Source organism: Diadema setosum, chromosome 9, assembly GCF_964275005.1.
Source record: "Diadema setosum chromosome 9, eeDiaSeto1, whole genome shotgun sequence".
NCBI lineage: Eukaryota > Metazoa > Echinodermata > Echinoidea > Diadematoida > Diadematidae > Diadema > Diadema setosum.
Window position 1 is genome coordinate 21,043,335 of NC_092693.1, and position 11,776 is coordinate 21,055,110.

Below are 11,776 nucleotides of genomic sequence, written 5' to 3' on the forward strand. Positions count from 1 at the left end.
CCCCCCCCCCCCCCCCCCCCCCCCCCCCCCCCCCCCCCCCCCCCCAATTTGGTGTAAGCCCATTGTTTATGGGTATATAATGAGTCCTGTATAAAGTCAGTTTTTTTATTTTCGGACCACTACATATCTTTTCCAGCTGCCAAATTTCAGATTTAAAGGACAAGTTCACCTTCATTAACATAAGGATTGGGAGAATGTAGCAATATTAGTAGAACACATCATTGAAAGTTTGAGGAAAATCAGACAATCCGTTCAAAAGTTATGAATTTTTGAAGTTTTTGTGCAGTCACCGCTGGATGAGAAGACTACTGCAGTGTATGATGTCACATACGTACAACAATATAAGGAAAATATAAAGAGAATTTCACAAAATTTCATCTTTTGAAAAAAGTACCCATTCACTTGACTCGTTACTGACATATGTATGGGTATATTATTCCCATTGCCTTTAGAAAGAAGCAAGTCAAGTGCTCTTATATTATGCGAAAAAAAGTGAAAATATGTTGAATTTTCTTTACATTTTCTTTATACTGTTGTACTCATATGACATCACGAGCCTTAGTAGTCTCCTCATCCAGCGGTTCCAACACAAAAGTTATAAAATGCATAACTTTTGCGTCGATTGTCCAATTTTCCTCAAACTTTCACTGATGTGTTCTACTAATATTGCTGCATTCTCTTAATCCTTATGTTAATGCAGGTGAACTTGTCCTTTAAAGTTGTTAGTGGTCTGAACGACCGCCAAAAAAAAAATAGGTAGTGTTAAGCCCTGAGATTGGTAACTGCAAACTCACTCCTAGCCGTATCATTCATCACTTACATTATATTTTGGATCAGTCCTTTTTAAGATGTGGCGTTGGTTTTCCTAAATTGCAATGTGACGTAATCTTCCTGTTGCTGATTTAGATCAGCAAATATTTAGTGCTGTGATGATTTTAGTTCCTCCTATACTATTATTTCAAGCATTTTCTTGTTTCTTTCACTTAACCCTCCACCCCCCCCCCCCAAAAAAAAACAACAACAAACACAAACAGATTAGTCTATGATCCAGACACTCGAACGAGTCTAGACACACAGGGAGTTGATGTCATTGTGCCAGGCTTTGGAAACACCAGTACAGTGGAATGGCTGGACCCAAGCAAAGTATCCTATGGTAATGTATGCTTGGATAGATCAAGGAGGTACTTGTACCTCATTGACCTTGGATAGATGTATGATATGCTCTTATAAGTATGTGTGCTTTGATAATGCAAACTTAGTCCTTTCAATTTAATTCATGTTTGTAGCAGACAGCTTAAAGAAATCGTATAGTTTTGGTTGAGAGGGACTTCAGATTTCCAAGTTTTTTCTGTGCAATGATTAGAAACCACTTATAGAATAAAAAAGAGCATACAATCATAAGAGGAATTCAAAGTTTATTTGATGAAAATTGGTTTTGAAAGGGCTGAGATGTCCAAAACAAAGAGATCTTATTAAAACGTTGGTCCCCTCTTTTGTATAGATACCATTGACTTGTCAGAAATACCACTTTCTCATATTGTTATTGATGCTTAACCCTATTTTAACTGGGTTATTTGAGACCAAGTTTTTACTGGGGGGGGGTCAAATTGACCCCCCTTCAGATCTCGGCCGCTGATGGCGCGATTGCCGCAAAATTTTGCCTGAAGATAGAGCCGGATACCAACTACAAGATTACATGGTCATGCATTACAAAAATATTGATTTTCTATTTTTAGTAAATTATTTATGCAAATTTATGCATGAAATCATATTTTCACCTGTAACTCTATTAAAAAGACTGAAAGATTGCTAATTTTTTTGTGTCAGAATTCCTCAAGACACATTAAACAATTTTCTTGTAAAAAAATAACACATCAAAATCAATATCTTTAGGTTTTTATTGTTTTGTTAATTATGTATTTTATTGTTTTTTCGACCTCTTGTTGTCTTTTTTTCCAAAATTTGTTGCAGGCACTCTTTCAAGCTCATCTACATAAGAATTTATTAATTTCAATGATTTAAAGTTGAAATAATCAAATGTATGTCAGTTTAAACAAAAGAATACAATTTGCATTGGATTTGCACACGATATGAATTTGAGCTGTTTTAGAGTAGACATGCATATGCAAAACATAACGTAACTTCAGAACGGTGTACCCGGTCGTCACAAATTTGGTCTCAAAATATGCGGGGGACTTCAGGGAAAAGAAGTCATGAAACGACGCGGCAAAATCTTTGGGCGTTGCGGAATGGCGGCGCGAAATGTCGAGGGGGGTCAATTTGACCCCCCTCCAGTTAGAATAAGGTTAATGATGTAACACTATTGCGTGGTAAATCTCTGTGGAAAATATTTGCATGACTTTTATTTCATGGTTCTAATGACTCTTTTCATTGGCTCTGCAGGCTCCTACTTTGTCCACCTGGTTGATGCGCTCGTCGATTTTGGCTATGAGAGAGGGGTCAACATTAAAGCTGCTCCCTATGACTTTCGCAAAGCACCGAGTAAGTTTGCGTACAGTTTTTCTGGAATACAGTGTCCTTTAATAGCTAACTATTTCTTCACTATTAGTATTTTTAAGTGTTCAGACAATTGCTACATATTCACATCATTTGATTCAACCATTGATAGCGTTATTTGACACCTGTTAAACACCTCGGACATCACTTTGTCCATCATTTTTACTGGGTATTTGGTACTGTGAAAGTGGATATTTTTGTGCGACTAATTTTTCGCGTCTGGCCGGGCAAGAAGAGTTTCGTGTGTTTTTTAATTCCGCGGAATCAATACGTCAACTACTGGAACATACAGTATGCGGGCAGCAAAAATATTCGCATGCTTTTATTTTCACGCTAGTTTCTGGTTGCACGAAACGTGCAAAAATTTCAACACCGCGAAAATTTCCTCTTTTAGAGTACCAGTATTTGTTTCTCCTTCTGGTATATACGGGAGAGTTGCGTCATTACTGTATTATTACGATGTTGGTCTCGTTGTACCGCACAAGGACCCGGAGTGTGGGGATTTGTGGGAGACCCGATTCATTTGCTGCCCACTGGGGTTACATTTTGAAAATTACGAATAGCACCAGTCAGCAAAAAATGTGCATTAAAGTGTACAGTTGTATGCTCATCGGCAATGGTCAACTCCAACTGAGATCTATCAGAGCTGGGCCATCTCGCTATCTGGCTTGCCTGTGTATGAATGATGAGTGATACCAAAAGAGAGTGGAGCTCTGACAGGTCAGTGACCTTTGCTACTTCCTCTGTACTTTGAACCTATAATGCCAGAATTTGTAAGATCTGATGCGTGTATCATGTGCTCTGTAGAAAACTAATATTTTTCACGTGACGAGTATAGCATTTAACCAACATCAAACTGACTCCCAATCTTGTCTTCTTTGGAAAGACGAGGGAGCCACGTACTTCTGGAAGCTGCAGCAGCTGATCGAGGAGACGTACGAAGTGAACGGCAAGCAGCCCGTCGTCCTGATCTCACACAGCTTGGGGTGCCTCTACACTCTCTACTTCCTCAACCAGCAGCCCGAGTCCTGGAAGAATCGCTACATCCAGGCCTGGGTACCCATCTCGGGCCCCTACGCAGGGACCACGAAAGTCATGAGGGTGTTGACCTCAGGTAAAGACCATTTCTGAAAGATGTACTGCACTGATGACGAGTTTGTAAACCTTTCTTCTTTTTGCTGGTGTTCAGGCAGCAAACCTTTAGGTATACATTCAAGCCATTGTTTGTAATTACTACCTGGAGTCATACATTGATCAAAATTACTCAGTGCATCATTTTGATTTCTATGAACAAAATGGCCCGAATTCACGAAGGTGGTACAAATGAAACCATGGTCTAAACCATGGACAAAAACCATGGAGCGCCAAGTGTTGCATGGAATATTTCGTTACGAAATCAATCATTTTGTCCATGAAATGATTATTTTGTAACGCAATGACAACATTTTGTAACTAAATGAAGATTTTGTCCACTAAATGATAATTTCGTTAATGAAACAGTCATTTTGTTGACGAAATGACCAATTTCACAACAAAATATTCCGTACGACACTTGGCGCTCCATGTTTTTATGCCTCCGCCACGAAGTGGTGCCGGAGGCATTATGTTTTCGGGTTGTCCGTCCGTCCGTCCTTCCGTCCGTCCGTCCGTAATGAATTTTGTGGACAAGGTAACTATCAAAACCCCTTGAGGTATCGTAATGAAACTTGGCATGTATGTGTATTAGGGGGTGAAGTTGTGCCTATCAACTTTTGGGTGCACATGCTCAAGGTCAAAGGTCAAAAGGTCAAGGTCAAATACATAAAATTTCACTATTTCCACCATATCTATTGAATGCCTGAAGATATTTTTCTTGAAACTTAATGTATACATGTATTACCCAATTAAGATTCTCTGGTGAAAGTTTGGGTCATGAGGTCAAAGGTCAAAGGTCAAAAGGTCAGGGTCAAATACATAAAATTTCACTATTTCCACCATATCTATTGAATGCCTGAAGATATTTTCTTGAAACTTAGTGTATACATGTATTACCCAATTAAGATTCTCTAGTGAAAGTTTGGGTCATGAGGTCAAAGGTCAAAGGTCAAAAGGTCAAGTAAAAATATTAAAACTTTTTTTTTCTCCATACCTTGGAAAATTGTTCAAGGTATCTTCATGGAACATAGTATATACATACAAATACTGACTGGAAGTGATTATCTAGAGAATGTAGGGTTCATGGGGTCAAAGGTCAGGGGTCAAAGGTCAAGTGCAACACTTCAAAATTTTACTATTTCCCTCCTATCATGCAATGCCAGCAGGGTTATTTTTTTTTTACACTTGGTGTATGCATACATGTGTAACCTAATAGAAATTCTCTGGAAAGTTTTTTTTTTTTCTTCTTTTTTTGCCTCAAAGGTCAAAAGGTCAAAGATCAAGTGAAAGTGCTGAACTAACTTTTTCCTCCATATCTCGGAAGTGGCTCAAGTTATCTTGAAACTTAGTACATATTATGCATGTTCTACCTGAAAGTGATTATCTTATGAATTTTAGGGTCAAGGGCCAGATGAAAATGGTAACAATTTACTATTCAATTCAGAAATTGCACTTTTTCTCCACACCTGTACCTTGAAAATTACTCAATGCCTAAATGTATGAATGGGTCAAAGTCGAGTTAAAGTCCTTAAATCCCTAGATACATGCTCTCCTATTCATCCAATTAAACCTAGGTCAAGGAAGGTGAACATTCAACACATTTGTGACAAACTTGTCATTTCAATATTTTGCCAATTTTGTGAAAATGTAATCACACATTGTCCACATGTACTATCTAGACCTATTGGGAAAATCATGCATTATGGCGGAGGCATACCAGTCGCCAAAGCGACATTTCTAGTTTGTCCATGGTTTAAACCATGGTTTCATTTGTACCACCTTCGTGAATTCGGGCCAATGTGTGTACAGTGACCTAGATCTAATGAAATTTTGGGGTTTTAGAATATGAATGGAAGCATATATGTGCTCAATCAGTGAAAATCATAGGCTGTCCACTTGAATATGAAATTTTCTCTGAGGTACATTTTCTTGTGAGAAAATGTTTATTTGTAAACATTCATATGAACGTTTACATTCACATGCAGTTTACAATATTGCTTTCTTCGCTCATGCTGTAATACTGACTCAACTTTTATATTTCCTAGTCTGCACAACTTTTGCTCAAGATAAGTTCCTGCCTTTCTCCAATGTCCATTTCAATTTCAATAACTGAATTCACCATTTAGTATTATTCACTTTAAGAAGACCAGCCATATAACAGGTAGGGCAGCTGTGAGTAGAGGTAAACGTACATAATATGATGCATCACGCGTTACCCCGGGGTACCACGTTGTGTAGCGCCACCTCACGTCCACTTGAGGCCAGCCGCAGAGAAATGCATGCACTGTGTGTGCATGAACACAGTCATTCCCATGCCACTGCATGTTATACGTTGTACTATGCATGCATGGTACGCTGTGCTAGCAATAGTGTGTGCTTCAGTGCAGTGCAGTGCAGTGGCTAGCGCGCGCTAGCTCCAGCACCAAAATAATTTCCATTTTTTGGCAACCCAGGGTACAACCTTTAAAAAAAAAAATAAATGATTCAACAAAATGGCAGATTTTTATTTAGTACCCCGGGATACCATTTATGTAATCATATATCTGTAAGTCCTATCTGCAGTACTAAGTAGTGATTGCCAATCACGCCATGTTGGTCATCCTGCAGGGGACAACTTCAACGAGTATGTCATACCTTCCTTGACTGCACGCCTGGCGCAGCGAACCTACCCCAGCACCTACTTGCTCCTGCCCAATGTGGACTACTGGACACCGGAGGAGGTCATCATCAGCACGCCCGATGCCAACTACACCACCAGGAATTACACTCGGCTCCTGAAGGACCTGGACTACCCTACGGGACTGTACCTGCTCAATGACACGAAGGGACTGGTCCAGGATATCAAGGCACCACGTAAGGCTGTGCCAACCTTGTAAGGGAGTTATAGAAAGCTCAGTACTGGCAGGGGTTAAGTCTTGCCCAGGTAAAATAACCGTATTTTCATGAGTTTTGGATATGAGACTTTGTCAGCTTGGATATGAAGTAGTAATCCTCACATGTTCTATATACCGCTTTCACATTGCACTCATGATATGCAATATAGAATTTATTGTTGGCAGTGCCAAGATTGCAAACTGACATTGAAGATATTTAGCGTTGTAAATTCTTATCAAAAGAACTTCACAGATATACTGCATTTCATGATTTTTCATCCTATGTGGGTTTTGTTGTCTTTGTTTGTTTGTGTGCTTGTGAGTGTGTGTGTGTAGTTTATGTTTGCCAGAGCAATGTTTAAGAATTAATTTGAATTATGAATTTGAGTATTGTTTCTCCTGATGTTTTTGCAGATGTGCCTGTGTTTCCCGTCTATGGCACACAAGTTGAAACGGAAGATTCCTACACGTACACCGACTTCCCCAACTCTCAGCCAAAGATAACGATGGGTCTCGGAGATGGCACCGTCAATCTACGCAGCTTGCGAGCATACAGGAAGTGAGTGAAGAGTTAATTTTGTACTTAACAACCATTCTGAGGAAAACTGAGGCTTTGGGACCATGAAAAAATGTTCTGTTTTTTGGAAAATTGACATGATCAGTTTTTTTTTTTTTTTTTTTTTTTTTTTTTGAACAGTCGATTTGTGTATCGTAAATATTAACCAATTTGAAGACTGTTATCTGTCTTATCCAGATGGAGCCTTGTGTGAATATCACCCATTCATAAGTTTTCTATTTTAGGGAAAATGGTCTCTAAAATAAGGCTGAGATTGCATCACAGAGCATCTGGAACCCCAGACCTTCAAGTGCTCTGAAAGCGAGTCCTGGACCCTGGCCAAAGGGACTTCGTGCATATTTTTTCCCTCTCAAAAAATTTTCTGATTTCTGATTTTCAAATGTTTGGAAGTTTGTAATTTTGCTGAATGCGTTCCCTGATGGTCTTTGTCTTGTCTTTGAAATCTTTTTGCTGTACGGTCTGGTGTCATATTCCATTCGGTCCCGGCCTCTTGGAATATGGCACCAGACTGTTGGTATTTGCCTGTATTTTGTGAACAATCGAGAGGGTAACTAATATTACGTGCTGCTTCCACTAACTTCCACTGGAGTAAGATCATCAAATTCTGATGATATTTCAGAAATTGATGGGAAATAAAAATGTATTCCTTTGATTTATGAAGTTGAAGCATGATGAATCATTGCATCAGTTTGGTATCGTTTGCTATTTCACACAAAAACACTCCTTCAAGAGAAATGCCCCCAAAATGATCCACCCATGGAAGAATACTGCAAATAATCGCAACCAAGTACCACTCCTCTTAATATGGAGCATCAAAGAGCCTACAAATTAGAAGCCTGACACTTCCTGGTTAGAAAAAGTGTCCTCTATCATTATCGATTGCTGTCATTGCACCACTGATGCTTTGCAACAATATTGCTCATGTACAGACTTGGCATGTCGTCAAGCAGGGGAGACATTCTAATAAAACATGGCACATTACAAGATACACAAGATACTTGGCACATGAATTCCTGTTGATCATCATGTTATTGTGGCTGTTTTCTCTTCGTATATATGATTAAAGACTGGAATGTTCACACATCTTAATATACATTGAGACATGACATCCATGATGATGTCACATGTATATATCTGGATAAGATAACATCATTTGGCTTTTAAAATTGGTGTTAAACTTGAGATCTCAATACACACTCTTTGCCTCCGGAATTTTCAGCCGTCACTGCTACAGCCTGCACCAGCAGACTGACCCGTCTTCACTTTGATCATGTGACAGTCAATAAGTGGGTCACAGAGTGTCAAAAGTTTATAGTGCCCCCATTTTTTTTTGAGAGAGAATGGGCAGTCTGACCCATGTATCGACCATCACTCGATCAAAGGTGAAAACAAGTCAGGCCTCTGTGAAGGCTGTTGCATTGACAGCCGACTGTTTGGGAGGTAAATAGTGGTGTATTGAGATCAAAAGTTGAACACTAATTTCAAGTGAGATACCAATATGGATGAGTGTCACATGGGCGGACTTAAATAATACGCAATCACACTCGTGCCATTCACTTTAATGTACAATTTAATATAAGCATTTGTGGAATATTTACAGGACTGAAATCGAGGAGTTGTGACCAACATAAAATGCAAAATCAAAATTCTGAGTGAGATAAATTAAATTACAATACTCTTATATTCAACAACCATGTAAACGGGACCCTGCCTTGGTCCGGTTCCACTTGTGATTTTGGCTTGACACTTGTTCAGAATACTTATAACAGCTTCACTATCAATTCGTTGTCCCTGACAATACCACTATCTGCTATCAAGCGCAACACTATTTGGTTCACACCACCGTAGTGCTGATCCTGAGATGACCAGCCTGCACGCACGACGGTTTACCGCGGTTAGAACACTTAGCTCCAATTACACTGCTTCCGTTTACATCCGGGTTCTGTGCTAACCCGCAATTATCCTGGAGTATATAAATACCAATCTTCGAATTATGTGCACATTATTTTCATCTTTTTACCAATTTAACATGAACTTCATCTCTCTACTTCAGCGACACTTCCACATCATAACCAATCATGTCTACAGGGTGTCATGCACCCGCCAGGTTCATCGCTCACCTGCGTTGTCCACAGAGTCACCTTAATTGTCAAGCTATTCGCTTCCAGAACATAACTGATTCGTGGGTGGAGCGTCCTTGTATGCGAGGTTGCTATTTTAGCTCCAAAGTGTCGCGAGGACCCGCGTTCCGTATTCACTGGCGTCCAAGTTTCTCCCTAGCGAGGGGCGGACACAGTCACTCGGCTGGGAATGCGTCTGCCTGGGAGTAAACTTGACCTCGGCCTTGGCGCCATCTACAAAAATTATTTAAATGCAACATATACCAATGGGGTGTGTTCTAACCACACACACACAAAGATTATCAGCTTAAAATCCTGACATCACAGTGAAAATTTGAGAACTGCATACAAAATTCACATAATGAAATGTTTCAGACATTGGGAATATAACAGTGCATAGCTTATCAAACATCACCGCATCGTTTTCAAAAACTGTACACCATTATAATATACTTTATCACTTATTCACGGGGTTCTCCGGGGCTATATGTGGTGCCCTGAAACACATTCACATCCTTGTACACGACAAAGCAGAAATCAAATCGCAATTTAACTTACCAATGACCGGTGTAATATAACCAAAATGCCTCTTCTTCTTGTCTACTGGAAGGCTGCAAAGGCTGTTGGAATACGCCTTCTGGCAGCAAACAAAATCTGAACTCTACTCAGCCAGTATTCAGGCTGACGGTAAGGTGGACGGACGGCTCCTGGCCGCAAACGAAATTGGGCTTAGACACGAAATTATCTTGCCAACTGGCGCCTGGGTGTGGCAGGTTTGTTTCCTGCCATTATGGAGCTAACTCAATGTTCTCTCGGTGAAAACAAAATGGTGTCTGCCCCGAAAAGATCCAACTCTTCTGTTAAATTGCTACTCGACTACGACACTCCTTTTCGAGGCATTTGGAGTATTTGATACAACTAAAAGGACTTGAACGAAAACACCTATACCGCACTCTCCCGGAACTGGAGCTATTTCCTGTCTTTTCTTTCTACATTAATTGACATGCAAAAATAAATGAACTCCTCTCGGTCATCGATGGCGCGACTTGTAAAACATTTACACCTGTCCTAGCACTTTCTCTCTCTCACTCTCGCTTTCTCTCTCGCTCACTCACTCGCACTCTTTGTCTCGTCATCCCTACGCGTAAACATGTTTGTCTAGTTGAATGACCGATAGGTGATGTACATGAAACAAACTGGAAATGCATTTTCAATGTGACAATGAGCTTCTACTGAAATCATGTGGCTTTCATAATTATCTGCCATCCCTCTGCCAACTTTTCATCCTCTGCTCTTACTACAATGTAAGTCCCAGTCTCCCTGATCCAATGTATACTTAAGTGAATCATCCAGCACTTTTATCCTCGGTTCACGCCCATCTTGTTTTCCGCCACACAGGTGGAGACGCGAGCAGCCCCAGCCGGTGAGGGAGCACGAAGTCGAAGGCGCGATTGGCGAGCACTCCCTCATCCTCACGGACCAGTCCGTCTTCAAGTTCATCATCCGGGAAGTCCTGTCTCCCTTTATATGGCACCACCCGAGGAAGAATCCCCGTCACTGATGAGATAAATGATGGTCCGTGTGGAGGATTCCAACACTCCCCTCTCAAGCGACTCACTGAAATATATCTCTTCTGCAAACCAGTCTGGAGGTCATTACTCCACAGAGAGAAGACCACTGAAAGGGAGATATCTATTTATGCAGCTCAACATTGTATTTACACAATTTGCCGGCTTCCAACGATGTGTGGCCTTGCCATTTCGCGATGCAGAAATTCAGCTTGCGTGCTCGGGAGGTTCCCTGTCACATTTGATATGTCCAAGGTACTGCTACGCCAAAGATGTTGTTGTTAATAGGTTGTCAATGCAACTCGTGATTTCCGTATTTAGTTGTTACGTATGGAATGAATGCAGTGTTCTCAAAAGTTTCTTTTTTATGACATTCCATTGAAGATTATGGCATGTTTTGTGTATGATTGTGTGTCAATAGAAGGCCCAGCAGAATGTGTTATTTGCCTGTTAATCAGCTGCATAATAGACCATGCAAAGATGCAATTTTATATTGATAATATGCATTTTAGACATTCTGCTTTTCTTCAGGGTTACAGATTTCTCATGTTTTATTTTAGAACCTATGCCTCTGAGTTCATGACAATCTTAGATATTTTTACTATTAGTTTGCCTTCTTTTTTAGAGCTTTAGACTGCATTCTTTGGTTGTGTATAATATGCTGGATCGAGAGGGTGGAATAACAAAGTAATTGTCATATCAAGTGAATGCATGTTCATGTAACAAGATGACTCAGTTTTTGTGCAGTGATAATGGCAGTGCTTCCTGGTGTGTTCTGTTATTTTTTAAAAATATGTGAATTGAACTAGGATGCCAACAAGGATTGAACCAGTGTAATAGTTATGTCAAAGTGAACAAGTGGCAAGTGAATAAGGTACAGGGTGGCATGTAACATGCAAGTAAGTCATGCAAAATGAAGGTGAAGGGAAAGTTTGAATGTATGATGCATGGATTACTGAAATACATTGTGGCTAGTTTTTGCAGAGA

The 11,776-nt window shown here is 40.1% G+C and overlaps 1 protein-coding gene across 1 annotated transcript in view; it reads left to right on the forward strand.

Annotated features, from left to right (window-relative positions):
- The window catches only part of LOC140233225 (lysosomal phospholipase A and acyltransferase-like), a 25,199-nt gene extending 13,763 nt beyond the window's left edge, over positions 1–11,436 (forward strand). The window contains exons 2-7 of the mRNA XM_072313339.1: positions 1,035–1,153; positions 2,404–2,502; positions 3,404–3,631; positions 6,259–6,504; positions 6,939–7,083; positions 10,620–11,436. Coding sequence (XP_072169440.1) covers positions 1,035–1,153; positions 2,404–2,502; positions 3,404–3,631; positions 6,259–6,504; positions 6,939–7,083; positions 10,620–10,782 — 1,000 coding nt within the window. The 3' untranslated portion in view covers positions 10,783–11,436. The remainder of the gene's footprint in view (positions 1–1,034; positions 1,154–2,403; positions 2,503–3,403; positions 3,632–6,258; positions 6,505–6,938; positions 7,084–10,619) is intronic.
- Positions 11,437–11,776: the final 340 nt, after the last annotated feature.